At 38.6% G+C, this 15107-nt stretch overlaps 1 protein-coding gene across 1 annotated transcript; it reads left to right on the forward strand.

The window, feature by feature from the left end:
* The first annotated feature begins 376 nt into the window (after positions 1-376).
* Positions 377-13864, forward strand: LOC109040344 (chymotrypsin-like elastase family member 2A). The gene is made up of 6 exons (XM_019056248.2): positions 377-1109; positions 6374-6489; positions 7857-7963; positions 8879-9024; positions 11662-11978; positions 13357-13864. Exons 1-6 carry the CDS (start codon positions 977-979, stop codon positions 13540-13542), a joined length of 1005 nt encoding a protein of 334 aa, XP_018911793.2. The 5' UTR covers positions 377-976; the 3' UTR covers positions 13543-13864.
* The last annotated feature ends 1243 nt before the right edge of the window (positions 13865-15107 follow it).

Here is a 15107-nt window from a genome sequence, read left to right on the forward strand (position 1 = left end):
ATCATTGACCAGATTTTTTCTAGTGTTTTCAACGATAGACTTTAGTGTGGTCATTTTCACTGGACTTTTTCGTTGTAGAGACCCGCGTATCTCTACAAATCAAAGCTCAACATTTTTTCCATGTTTTCCCGCGCTTTTTATATGGGCATTTGAAGTGCCGCCTGCTGAATCATTGATCAGATTTTTTTAGTGTTTTTATTTTTTGATCAGTCTCGCGTTTTTTTACCTAACCAGTGCCTAAAAGTATTATTTTTTCATTTGTGTTAATCAGCTTTTTGATAAGACTGTTAAAACGCGATGTAAGTGTAAATTATTGTGTGAATATCGAGTGCGTGTTCTAAGGTTCGGGAAGCAGCAAACTGACTCATCGGCTATATTATCTGATTACATACATAAAATAGGTATTATTCCAAAATGTTGTCATTTCAATGCTCACAAAGTCAATCAGAGGAGGTTTAATTTGTTTTATTTATTTAAGTTTTCACTCTTTGTGAACAATTACTTTTTTGACTAATAATTAACAACAACAAAAATTCAAATTTATAAGGCGACTTTCTTAATCGCACGCTCACGGCAAAATGCAACTTTCAAAATTTCAATAACCAGTGAACTGTAACTTTACATTCATTCCTTTATTCTTTTATTCGCTAATTTTGAATACCTATTCAATTTGAAAGTGATCTGATTACCTGGCCTGATTTATCTAAACCCAAGTTTTTATAATTTCCATAGTCCTTTCAAAAAATTTCAATTCTTCCTTAAATTTTTTTAAAATTGAATCAACAACAAAAACATGAAAAATGGAATCAAGTGACCGTAATAAAATGACGTGAATAAAAGTATTGCGCTCTTCAATAGCGCGCATCGCGCCTTTTTACGAAGCAAAGGCACTCCGAAGATCGGCCAATGTTGGCAGGATTGCAGCAAGGTTCACCCGGCGATGGTACAGCGATGAGGCAAAGGCGTGGGCAACGCTATGATGAGGAGCTTCTCAGTTAGGAAAAGTTCAGTGATTCGTCCCGAAAACCAGAAAAGGAATGTTTTCTTCTCGCTGATTTTAGTCCTCGCTTTTTGTGCCACGGCTCCAGGCTTGAAACTATCGACTGTAGGTGAGTGAGGGCTGGAATACATTTATCATCACTATATAAACTCTTTAATCATTTAAATCTTCATTACACTGGAAAAAAACACATTGGATATAGAGTCCAGAGTCTTGAAAACATTGACAAGAAAAAATACTCTTGATTCAATCAGATTTTTGATTAAATCAAAAGGAAATCCGCTCAAATTAAGAGGTTTGGTTCTTTATTTAAGCAAAAATCCGATTGAAAAAAGAGTATTTTTTCTTGTCGATGTTTTTAAGAGTCTGGACTCTAGATCCAATGTGTTTTTTTTTCCAGTCTAGGTCACAGTTCATTTTATACTTGCTCGTGTTCTACTTGGCCGATTTTTATGCATTTGCGCCTATCGACAGGTGATAGTTTCAAGATGAACCCGTTCAATTTAGAGTTTGGAAATATAACCCAGGTTTTCTTGCAATACGTTAGACATGTGTGAATTTTCCTTTTTAAACAATTTTCACGTCACGCTTAGTCTCATAGAGTTATCGGGCCAATTTTCATAATGTTTGGGGCTATCGATAAGAGACAGTCTCTACTTGAACCGGCTCTGTTTAGATTAACTCAGAGGCGCTATTCGTAAGAATTTGCTCCTCTCCTACTTTTCTAACTCTGCGTTAAAGTCTCCAAGAAAACTGACAAATTCCTGTCGAATAAGGGCTGCGTTAATGAGCGCTTACGTCCTATGGAGGATGGGCCACTTAGGGCCACCAGGGAAAGTCCTCCTGATGTACTTTTGATTGTGCAGGGGAAAATTGACTCTCATTTGCATTCTGCATTTCCCCGGAAAATTGAATTTTAATGGAAAGAGTCTGTTTTTTAAGGAATATCTCGCTTTCTTAGCATATTTGTGGAAGAACGAAAAAATCAAAATCATATTCTGGCAACGATATATATTATTCGTAAGATTTTGCTCCTCTCCTACGTTTCTAACTCTGCGTTAAAGTCTCCAAGAAAACTGAAAAATTCTTGTCGAATAAGGGGGGGCTGCGTTAATTATAAAGTATATCACGTTATGATTTTCTAAATTTATAACCTTGATGAAAACTACTATCGAAACAATTACTATAACAGAGCCATATTCAATAATAATTAGCCTATTAATAATATGTATTTTGAAAATCAAAAACTATGATTAATATCGCAAAAGATTCAACTGTCAATTCTACAGCGTTTTTTTCGGTGCATGCTGGTGAAATCATGGTCGAGAATATATATATAATAATGATACCCGATTCTGAAATTTAAACTTAAAATTTCACGAAAATATTGAATCCTGGCGAATGAAAAGGCGTCTAAATGGTAAAATGAACTGTACACGGAAAAAAAAAACTCAGGCCGTGGAAGCCGCAATTACGGGCTATATAGACATACCGTCCGTTCCGGGCTCAAAGGCCGAAAATTCCGGCTGCTGGAGGCGTAGCTTCGATTGCTCCGGGTTCAGAGGCCGAAGCTACGGCTCCAGCAGCCGGAATTTCCAGCCTTTGAGCCCGGAACGGACGGTATGTTTACATAGCCCGTAATTGCGGCTCCCACGGCCGGAGTTTTTTTTTTTCAGTGTACTTAAGTGAGGGTGAATTAGATCAAAAGGGGCTACATACATAGGTTCCACGTGCCTCATAGTTCGTTTTGATTCGAGTTCATTTGTAAGTAGCTCATTTTATCATAAATACCTCAATATACGGGTGATTGTAATTCCGGTCCCGCCCGTTCTAAGTGAGTGAATATTCAAAGCAGGGAAAATAGTTCGTCTCTAAATGAACGCATACGAATCAAAAGGACCTATCTTCATTATGACACAGGCCCTGTCATGCGTGTTCTCTTACGGACTATGGGGCCCAAGTGACAATGCAGATAGTCCCTTTTGTTTTAATTATGTCTAATTACAACGCTTCCGGTGCGGGCTAACCCAAAATACGCCGATGGAGAGGGTTACGTCATGGTTTGATGTCATTGTCGTAACTCGATTAGCGCGGTCTATTTAAATCCAGCATCTGGCCATTGATTCGTCGCTCGACTGATATAAGGGCGTAACTCCACATTGAGATGAACCCGGGAAAGCATTGTATTGTATGGAAGACAGGGTTCATCGCAGAGTGTAGTTACGCCTTTATGTCGGCAAAGCGACGGAGCAGTGAAAGGAGAGTGACGAATCAAGAAAGAAGCCAGAAAGCGGAAACTGTTCTTTCCTTGCCTTTCCTCCTATGTAACCGTGTGCCCGTGCACCTCGGTATTAATGAAGATTCTGCTTCATTATCATCGTCTTGGAAATTAATTTTAGTCCGTTAAGTGTGTATTTTCTGAACAAAGTGGATTATTGTCCTCTTTTTAACAATAAATGTAATCAAGATAGGTAATTTATGAAAATTGCAATGATCACAAAGTCGTCACATCCCGGTCAAAGTATTACAAGCGCCATGCGACGTTTAAAAATTTCCGTCGCCATTTTATTTTTCCAAAGAGAAATTGTTGGTTGAATCTGTTTGAAAATGTCACTGGATTTTATCGGTTGGAATATGGGAGCGAATTTTCAGGGAATATGCACTAAGACTTTAGTTGTATTTGAAATCATTAATATCCAATTTTTTCAAAAACTACATTTATGTGCCTTGTCCTCCAAGCCCCTCAACTTATTCTTTAAACTAGGGTCAATCCAAAGAAAGTTCCCCTCAATGGCATAAGCGTGAAATGATGAACGCCTGGATAATGGATGATCAAGTACAACAAAGAAATCCAGAGGCTAGGTCATGCACCGATAATTGATAAAGCGCTGCTCTCCCGTTGCGCTGACCGGGCCCCGGATGGAGGCTCGTTAACACCTCCAGTTTCAAGGTCGTTACTGATCGGAATCAGCTGCGGTCTGAGGATCAGCAATATTGAAGACATCTGCCGTGCTAGGGAAGACCGCCGTATTAGCCCTCAGGAGTTGCCCAGTTTTCCTCGACAAAAAAAAATTTCAAGAAAAGGAGAGGTATTGATAAGGCTCTTTTTCCGCTAACGTGCTAACTCAGCATTTTGCTGAAATTCTCACTACAGAGGGAAAAACTCATCGGAGTACTGGTTTCCCTCAAAGAGATACCAGATAAACCATGCAGTACTACGATGAGTTTTTCCCTCTGTGGTAAGAATTTCAGCTTAATGCTGAGTTTTCATTGCACGTTAGCAGAAAAAAAATTCCAACATACTAACGACCCGTGCGTCCACCGCAATCAGTTTGTGTAATTGATAAGGGTCGTTTATGCCCCCCCTCCCAGCAGAGTTTCCTCAACTTTACAATTTTTTGCTCATTGAATGTCTTTATTTTAGGGATTGTATCATGGTTTTTCCATCATTTCTGATCTCTTATTAGGGTTTAATACTGGCCTAAACATGGGTCTGAAGACCGATTATGACGAAAAATGCTGCTTTTTTTACATTCGACCGCAAACCCTTACAACCTGCATTTTCAGTCATAATTGGCCTTAGACTTATGTTTAAAGGGCAGTATTAGACTCGAAAAAAGATCGAAAATGACTACCTATAAATCATGATGAATTCCGTGAAGGGTGGACATTCAATGAGAAAAAAATCGTAGAGTTGAGGAAATTTAGAGAGGGCCCAAGATAGCCCTAATCGAAACTCCTTTTTTCCAAATATTTTTCTTCTGATTTTTCAGGGAATTTCGTTCGTAATTTATTTTAAAAAATCTGAAAATCCCAAGGGAAACTTTTCATGACTTTCCTAAAAAACTAAACATTTTCTGAGAGGAAATGACAACATCCGATTGTTCGCACGGCAGTTATGATGGCCGGTTCTACCGGTGCTCGGTAGAAATGTCCTCTTTTATGCGCTCAATAGACAAATTGTCCAATAAAAAGAAGTCCTTTCACGAGCTTTATCAGCCTCGATTAATTTCACTTTCGATATCGCTTCCCGCTACGGAACTTTCTGATCGGACGGTGAGTCCTTCCATTCCAATGTAATCCGGATCGGTCCGAGATCTGCAACGTGAGTGCGTGACACGGGGAACCTGTGCGGAACGGAAGCCTGTTTTGGGTTGGCACTCCTCGTGAGCAGGCAGCGCAAACCAGAGACAACTTGATTTCAATGCGCCAAAAGGCTGTGCATATCGGCGTTGAAGTCGACGCTCCTCTGACGTAAGGGCGAATCTTAATTTACATGTGAGCCCTACTCTTCGTATAACTTTATGTTTTCCGAGGCGCATGTGCCCGGAAAGCCAAATATAAAAAATAAATAGAAAGTGTCTGTAGCAGGGACTTTAACGTTTTTTAAGAGTCTACCTCTCAAAGGTTACAACTTTTCGGCCCCTATATTTTAATTATATATGGCCGGCTCACAGATATGATTTTCCCTCAAATTTATTTGCTCCTGTAATATATGTACTCTAATGTTTCTTATTTGGACGTATTTTGTCTAACGGAACCAGGGACAGGTGTGAAAGAAGGGATGCGCTCGTTAGTCGGGGGCCGTAAGAATGAATGGGAATTATAAAGCGCCAGTGACGTCAGCGGTGACGAAGCCGCCGCCACGGTAGCCCGCGTACGTTTTTGACTCATAAGCCCCGACCACAACGCTCTTTTCTGTGACCACGGCTCATGAGTGCCGCAAACACTGGAAAAAAACACATTGGATCTAGAGTCCAGACTCTTGAAAACATTGACAAGAAAAAATACTCTTGATTCAATCGGATTTTTGCTTGAATCAAAACGGAATCCGCTTAAATTAAGAGGCTTGCACGGAAAAATAAATTGCTGATTCAACTATTCAATTGCTAAAAACAGTGAGTGCAATGTTTCAACGCAGATTTTACAACAAAAAAATGCTACTTTAACCACCCCCGTGGTTAAATTAGTTTACAATGTGGTTAAAGTAGCATTTTTTGTTGTAAAATCTGCGTTGAAACATTGCACTCACTGTTTATAGCAATTGAATTTTTGAATCAGCAATTTTTTTTCCGTGTGGGTCTAGATTTAAGCTAGATTCTGATTGAATCAAGAGTACTTTTTCTTGCCGATGCTCTTAAGAGTCTGAACTCTAGATCCAATGTGGTTTTTTTCCAGTGTACAGTTGGCGCTTAGTTCCGTTCATTAGAATTTAAAGTTCCGCTTTTCCATTTCTTCAAAGGGAATCCCACCCACTTTTACTCGTACTTTATTCCTTATGCATAGCTTTCTAGAGCACACCCCATCTTTTCAACTCATCCATGGTTTCTTTTAGCAGAAATACGTCCATTTATCCACTCATTTTTTTAACAGATTGCGGCTTGAGCATAAGTAAAAATCATCGGCAACCAAGAGCCAACTATACCTCTTTTTCCGAGGGACGCCTCATCAACGGAAAGGAGTCTCTACAAGGTGCTTGGCCATGGCAGGTAAGGTGCTCTCCTTTGCTTTAATAACCATAAGTCAATGAGCAAAAAGGGTCTATTTCTCTATTTTAAGAGGAAGCAATGAAAAGAAACTTATGAACTATCGAACTGCTTCCGTAAATCAGGTTTTATTTTCAAGATCTTTGTCTTAAAGACCTTCGGTATGCTTAAGGTGTTATGAAAGGAATTGCGTTACACCGTAAGTCACTTTGGCCAATTAAACTGGACGAACAGGGAAATACTGCGTCATGAAATGCTTTACTTTTCCACCTTGCGTTTAAGTCTCCGAGCTTTCCTGTGTATTTCCCGACTCATTGAAAGTGTTGAATTAGAAAATTTTTTTGATCATGACTATCATGGCCAACTGAACTATACGAAAAGGGAATTGTCCAGTCATGAAAATTGGTTTACTTTCCTTATGCTGCGTTTAAGTCTCCGAAATTTCCTTTGTATTTCCCGACTCACTAAAAGTGTCGGACAAGTAAATGTTTTTCATCGTGGTTATCATGATCAACTGGGTTGCGGACGAAAAGGGAATTGTCCAGTTATGAAATGGTTTACTTTCTTTACGCTGCGTTCGAGTCTCCAGGCTTACCCCTGTGGGTTTCAAGCCGCATTTAAGTGTTGGACAAGAAAATGATTTTGACCATGGCCTTCATAGCCAACTGGCCTGGACGGTAGGAACTTGTCACGTCATGAAATGGTCTCCTTTCCTACGCATAAATCAATATTTTTAATGGGTTTAAATGGAGGAAGAACAATGTTGCCAACTTTCAAAATTGTCACAGTTTTTAACTGAATATTTAAAGGAGGCAAGAAAGGATTAGGCACATTACGATTTTGCCTATTTTCGAAGGAGGTTAAAAGACAACTTCCGTTCGGTGACACTTATCTATAATCGAGAATTTGTTTCCTCTATTGTGTGCCTACCTTAAATTGCATCACGGAAAATAATGCCAAACTCAGCCTAACAATTTTTTACGTTAGCTCAATTTCCGTTGACAGCAATAAATATAAGTGCAAATTGAGGTACACTGGAAAAAAAAAACACATTGTATCTAGAGTCCAGACTCTTAAATACATCGACAAGTAAAAGTACTCTTGATTTAATCAGAATCTAGCTTAAATCAAGAACCAAGCCTCTTAATGTAAGCGAATTTCGTTTTGATTCAAGGAAAAATCCGATTGAATCAAGAGTATTTCTTCTTGTCAGTGTTTTCAAGAGTCTGGACTCTAGATCCAATGTGTGTTTTTTTTCTGGTGTGTCTAAATAAAGAATTGTCTAAAAAATTTAGAGAACAGTTTGAGATAAGTATTTCTCTCTGCTGAGTACGTTAGAAAAATTATCTCATGCTAGATTTAATTTTCAGGTTTCTTTGCAGCTTCTCCATCCAAAGTTTGGACTTATTGCTCATTGGTGCGGTGGAGTTCTTATAAGACCATCTTGGATTCTGACTGCTGCACATTGCATTCACAAGTAAGCCTAAAAATTTTACATCGCGAAAAAAATCTAAAATTTCTGCATAATTGACGTATACCGTCATAAGTTCAAAAGTAATGGTAAAAATTTAGAAATGATCTAATATTTAAAATGCCATGAATGAACAACACTTCAAGTAAAATGTCGCAAAGAAATATTTGAAATATTTAATCTTACTTTTTTACATAGAAACCCTCGTTTTTATCAAGTAAGGCGCCATTTTTTGTTTGAATGCTGTTGCATGAGCATTAGCTTAACCGCATCCGATCGCCTTGAAATCATAAGATAGGCAACTAGCAAACCAATTGGAAAACTTTAATTCGAATTTAGGGAATGATGAAGGGTTTTCTAATTCTATAAAGGATTTTAATTACAAATACGTTGTAATTAGTTATATTTCGTGTTTTAATTTGAAATTTCTCATTCGATTGATGGCTATATTTTCGACAATTCCTACTTGTTTTCATCTACAATGATTTTAATTTGATTCTCACGACCAAAAACCGCATGGTATACCAAAACTTGGTGTTCTAAACTACTATGCCAACGAAAAACGTCGTATAAACCTTTAGACTTTGCCAAATTTCCCTCGATAAAATTCGAATTTGCAAGGAGATCTATGAACACTTTTCATCCAAATTTTGAGATAAATTGATTTGCAGTCAGATCTAGATTCTCTGCAAATTTAAAGCGAAAATGTCCATGATTCGCCTTAAAAACAAACATTTTATTGGAGGAAATCCGGCAACTCTCGAATGTCCATACGGCGTTATTCCTCAGCACGGCAATATATATAAGCCGAATAAGCTTTTCTTTTATGTGTTTTAAATAATGAATTATTAAAGCATCGATTGAAAGTGGCCACTACATTCTCCGCAAACAATTCAGTAAAAAGTCGTTTGTTTTTTCCAGTGACGTGTTCAGCCTGCCATTAGCGGCTTTGTGGACGGCCGTTCTGGGTGACTGGAATCGGGACATCGAGGAAAACACCGAAGTCAGGATTCCGATCGAAAGTATCGTCATCCACGAGGCATTCCACAATTACCAGCATGACATAGGTAAATGCTCTTTTGTATAGGTTAGAGTGCGCTACTCATAACTACTGTTTCTTTGCATTCATAGTTCTTTTGGAAGAACCAGAGCTTCCCAGGCATCATTTTCCATGCATCAATTGTAGACTTTAGAGTGCGCTTATCATCAGGGTCGGATTTTCCTACTTGCCGCCCATGGGCCGCCTGTATTTTGCCGTCCCCCTCTCATTCGTTTTGAAACATCAATAAAAACCATCAAGTGAACGCGCTAGCGGGGGAGGAGTGCATAAGACGCGTTTACTCGTGTTGAACACATTTTTTGGGCAATCCCTGTCAACACTTCTAGAAAAAGGTCACGGAACTTTGCGCGAAAGTCAAGTTTCGTAAACCTATCTCTATTGGACAAGGCCTTCCATTCATAAGAAATGAACGAAAAAATTATGAAATCACAAACACAAAATTTGGTTTAATGATTTTAACTTCCGCCGCCGCGCCGCGCCGACCGCACCGTGTTTGGCGCAATGCATGAAGTATTCACGCAGTCTTGTAGGCGCTATGCGTTTCACGCTGACCGCACTGTGTTTGGCGCAATGCGTGAAGTATTCGTGAAGTCTTGTAGGCACTAATATGTGTTACATGCCATTTGCCGCGCCGAAGGCTTCTCCTTTTCATCTTAAGTCCTCGTCATCATTTCTCCCTTAGTCGCGTCGTTCCAGGCCAAATTGTGTGTTTGGTTTCTCTCTTAACTCAACTAATTAAAGGTGCTCTCTATTGTATCACTGAAAGACGACAAAATTAGAAATTACTTTACTCTCAGGAATTGAGAGATTTTGTAGCCTTTTCTCGTTTGTAATTTTTTTTTTCTAAATCCGATTGTTTTTAGACCTACATTTAAAAAATTGCAAAATTTGCCGCCCCCTAGATTTGCCGCCATGGGCTGCGGCCCATATGGCCACCCCCTTAATCCGGCCCTGCTTATCATAAGCACTATATCTTCTTTGCATTAATGTTTATATTGGAAGAACCAGAACTTCCCAGGCAAAATTTTCCACACACCAAGCGAAAATCAGCGGCAGACTGAGAAAAAAATGATTGATTAGAACGAAGAAACCTGTTACTGTAAAAGGTTTTTGCTGCCCTAGGCTCGCTGCGTCGCAAGAGCTATTTATTGATTCGAGTAAAGCTGATTGTGAGTTGTGCACTTAAAAAACCACGACTTTGTGGTTAAGTGTATACCTAAAGCGAGAAACCTGATTATTGTGTATGCACTACGAGTCAGTTTAGTCTACACTGAAAAAAAAGAAAACTTCTAAATTTCCAGCTAAGAAATATTTTTGCTTGAATCAAGAATGATGATGCTTTTTCAAGCTACTTTCTTCAAGTCAATGAGTTTTTCCGTGCTCCTAGAGCAATTCAGCACGAAGCAGGGTAAATGTTTTGCCTATACCCTATCAAATTGACATCAGCCAGCTATCGCCAAATACAACCGGGAAATTTAATTTTTTACATGAAAACGGTTGTGAGGATGTATCTGCTGTCAGTGAATTTTCTGCCTAGTACGAAGCAAATTCCTCAAACATTTCCAAGGAATCCGCACATAGGTTCTCTTCTAAAAAATTAAATTTCCCAGTTAAATTTGGCAGTAGCTGATATGCCCTGCTTCCTTCCTACTAAACGCGGTCCAACTAGATGATCGATAAATTTTCTCAATTTTTTTCTCTTGCCATTAACTGATTTTGAATCAGTGTTCCAATTTCCCGGAACTAGTTCGAATTACGGAGCTTCTAAAATTTTCCTGAATTTTCCCCCAAACTTTTGAAAATCCGGAAATTTTCCGGATCTGTTGCATTTTCCGGAACTTTCTCGAAACTTTTGGAAAATTTTAAAAAGAGTCCCGGACCTTTTAACGGTCATAGAAATTGGAACTAAAACGTTCCGAATCCCGGAATTTTTGACGGACAAGGTATGGTAGCACTGTTTTGAATAACACTGAAAAAAAATCTCGGTGTATTTACTAAGAAAAGGGTAAAATTACCGAGAATTCAGGGTTCTATTTGATCCCAGTTTTTTCTTGGTAAAATTACCATTTATGGAATTGGTAATTTCACCGAGAAATCTCGGTAAAATTATTGACTTTCTCGGTAATTATACTGCATCCCGGTAAAAACGCCAATATTTTTTATCGACTGTGGTAGCATTACCGCGATAAAATGGCAAAGTTACCGGGAATTGATTACCAATAAAAGTGGTATTCTTACCTGAAAAAAAAAAACAGTAAAAATACCGGTTTTTGGGTAAGCCTACCAGTCTGTCTTGGTAAACTTACCAATAATTGGTTAAAAAAAGTGAGATCGTAAAGGTACCAACGGACTTTCGTAAAAACGCCGAGAATTTTTTTTCAGAGTAGTTCGAATTACGGAGCTTTTGAAATTTTCCGGAATTTTTCCCCAAACTTTTGAAATTCCCGCAATTTTTCGGATCTGTTGCATTTTCCGGAACTTTCTCGAAATTTTCGGAAAAATTTAAAAAAAATCCCGGATCTTTTAACGGTCATGGAATGATAAAAATCGGAACAAAAAAGCTCCGGATCCCGGAACTTTTGACGGACAAGGAATGGTAGCACAGTTTCGAATAATTTAAATTAATTTTTTGATTATTTTCCAGCTTTACTGAAACTCTCCCGGTCCTTGAATCAGCGTGACCGCGGCGTGCGGTCGATCTGCCTGATGGAGGCGGGGTCAGCGTCGGGGTCAGGGGTTGCTGAACGGGAGATGGAGGGCGCGAAGGACTTGACGCGGCTCTGCGTGGCCACCGGGTGGGGCCGCACGGACGCCAAGGGGGCCCTCTCTTCGACCCTGAGGCAGATCAAGGTACCCCTCCATGATAACGCCGTCTGCAAGAGCAAGTATGAGCCCAGCGTCCCCATTCAGCGGGGGCATCTCTGCGGGGGCAAGTTGGACGGGCACAGCGGCGCTTGCGTGGTTTGTATTGTTAAAATTGGTTATGTTTCGTCGCTCCTTTGACATAAGGGTCGTACCTCAATGTCCACATAAGCCCCAGTAAGCATGGATTTATATGTAAAACAGGACTCATGTGTAAATGTGGGTATGTTTTTACGTCAGAGGGCCGAAGATTCCTGCGATATTTTTGAAATATTGTGAAGATTTTCAGAATTTTTCTCACGGAAAAAATATATTTTTTTACTAGTCGATTCAAAAATAAATTAATTTCTCATTTGATAGCAAACTTACATTTCTGGAATTTTAAAAAATGCACTGGTAAAATATTCTCCGCCCAGCGTGACTTTTACTAGAAATTAAGATATATGTAAAAAAAAGAAAAAAATGAGCCAAAAATTAATCTCTTAATCAAAGAAAACAAATTTACATTAAGCACATGGTCAAACAATTTTTTCGGTGTTGATATCAATATGTTTGCCGACATATTCTATAAAATATTTCCAAATAGTTATTTTTTTTTTTAAAAAAATAAAAGTTGCTACAAAATCATTTTGAAGATATATTTATAGATTTTTCGCTGATTAGTTTGGCTATACTTTTGATGACCCATTAAATATTTCAATACCCATTGAGCACTTTTAATAAAATTAGAAGTATAATCAACGTTAGTCTAAAATATATCGACGGTGAAAGTCGGCAATCACATAACTCGGTTTGCGACGTCGCAGACTTCCTGTCATACTTTATTTTTTAAATGGAAAACTACTCAACGGCAATTCTTTAAAACTGTCATGATTTTTCTTCTCAATGCGAAGAAAATTCTGCAAAAACTTCAAGAAATAATATCAATTTCTTCTCCTTTAAAAACATGACGTAGAGGCGGAGATTTTCAGACACCGCAAACGAGTTATGTGATTGCCGACTTTAACCGTCGATATAACATTTTTTTAAAGAAAAATTAAAGGACTGTCAAATTTTTGAAAAAACAATCTTACAGTTATTTAAAAACATTTTCAAAGTCTTTTTGACTCACCGTCAAAGATACTTTGAAAAGTTCAAAATATTTGTTCACACCTCGGTGCAGTCTACAATTTTGACTATTTTCCCAAATGCAGTTGCTCCTAAAATATACAGAGGAAGAAATCATTGTTTCTCGAATTTCTGTCAATTTTAAAGTCTCTTGGTTTATAACATTCAACTCGTTTGTTTAACTCAACCGTCAAAAATACTTTGAAAAGTTCAAAACATTTGTTCACACCTCGGTGCAGTCCACAATTTTAACTCTTTTCCCAAATACAGTTGCTCCTAAAACAAGCAGAGGAAAAAATAATTTTGTCTCTCGAATTTTTGTCAATTTTAAAGTCTCTTGTTTTATAACATTCAACTCATTTGTTCTTAGGGCGACTCCGGTGGACCTCTGCAGTGCATCCTGAAGGACGGTCGGTGGTTTTTGGCCGGAATCACTTCTTTCGGATCGGGATGTGCCAAGCCCGGCTACCCTGATGTCTACACGAGACTCTCATTCTACGTGCCCTGGATTCGGGCTCAAATCAAAAAGTACTCGGAAAAGTCCAAGGACAGCTGATGACTTTCGGAAAGCATTTATAGTTACCCCAAACCGCGTGACAAAAATTCTTTTCAGTTGAGTTCCTGCAAGAGTTCACTGGAAAAAAAAGTCGCTTGGATCTAGAGTCTAGACTCTTAAGAACATTGACAAGAAAAAATACTCTCGATTCAGTCGGACTATTTGCTTGAATCAAAAAGAAATCCGCCTAAATCAAGAGGCTCGGCTCCTCGATTCGAGGAAAAATCGGATTGAATCAAGAGTATTTTTTTCTTGTCAATGTTATTAATAAGAGCTTGCACTCTAGATCCAAGCTACTTTCTTTCCAGTGTTGGAAATTCTAACTACACTGAGAAAAAAAGTTCGGTAAATCCGAACTAGTTTGGTTCATATGGAACCAAGATTTTGTTCGGTACACACGACCGAATTATTTGGTCTGCTCAGCCGAACTTTTCGGTCCACTGAACCGAACTGTAAGAATTTATTATGGTTCGGTTGCACAAACCGAACAATTCGGTTGAACAGACCGAATAATTCGGTTGAACAGACCGAATAATTCGGTTGTGTGTACCGAACAAAATCGTGGTTCCATATGATCCAAACTAGTTCGGATTTACCGAACTTTTTTTCTCAGTGTAACCGCAATCAATGGTGATTTTGCAAGTTGGCAACACTGCACTGTTTTCCTCCATTTACCTAACATATCGATTCAGGTGAGGCAGGGAACCTCACCAAGAGTCGATTATTTTACATAGATTTAAATGGAGGAAAAACGGCGATGCCAACTTCTAAGAATCGTCACTAAATGGACAGGATTGGAGAGGGATAACCAATGGTACATGTTAGTTACCGATTAAGGAATATTTTTAATAAATTACTGTACATTTTCGGTAACTTAATCAAGACTTATTTATTTTTAGTTCTTCCGATGATTTTGTCATGCTCCCGAGTATTATGATTGTGTGATTTTACTTAGTTTGCTAGCAGTGGCGGGGCGTGAATCATCGATTTTCGATAAATCCCCGTTTGAAGCTGCGATAAAGAATCGATTATTAAGATGTTCGCTGCGATCACCCTGTCTATCGATTCGTTTCCATGTATGGGTTTAAAGGGTAGATATATCGATATATTGCAAAGCACGCCACGCCAATTTTTGCTAGGTTTAAAAAGCTGCAAAATTAAGCTTGATATTATTAATTGAACGGCAGCAGTACACGGAAAAAAGAGGTAGGGGCTGTTGGATGATATGGGCATTTCCGATTAATTAGGTTACTAACCGAAATGTCGCAGCACCACCCCAACATGAGTTGCGGTATTACCAAAATTAATTAGGAATGCCTGCATTATCCAACAAATCGGGGTAGTACCACAATTTCAGGGAATAACCTCTCACACTTTTTTCCCGTGTAAAATTACATGGAGCAGAGTAAAATTACTGTAAAATTGACAGGAATTCTTGGGATTATGATTAAACTCAAACTGGTCTGGTGTTTCTCCATCCCAGCAATAACCCCTAGAGATTTTTTCAGCACTCAGAATAAGTTGCTTCGTCGTTTTCACGAAATTTTACGTGCAAGCTGGTAGTT

Source organism: Bemisia tabaci, chromosome 9, assembly GCF_918797505.1.
Source record: "Bemisia tabaci chromosome 9, PGI_BMITA_v3".
Lineage (NCBI taxonomy): Eukaryota > Metazoa > Arthropoda > Insecta > Hemiptera > Aleyrodidae > Bemisia > Bemisia tabaci.

Excerpts from the sequence above, each read along its gene's own strand:
- LOC109040344 (XM_019056248.2), top strand. The coding sequence starts at position 977 with ATGATGAGGAGCTTCTCAGTTAGGAAAAGTTCAGTGATTCGTCCCGAA. Across the intron at positions 9,025-11,661 it reads CAATTACCAGCATGACATAG|CTTTACTGAAACTCTCCCGG; the intron begins GTAAATGCTCTT and ends ATTATTTTCCAG. Across the intron at positions 11,979-13,356 it reads GGCACAGCGGCGCTTGCGTG|GGCGACTCCGGTGGACCTCT; the intron begins GTTTGTATTGTT and ends ATTTGTTCTTAG.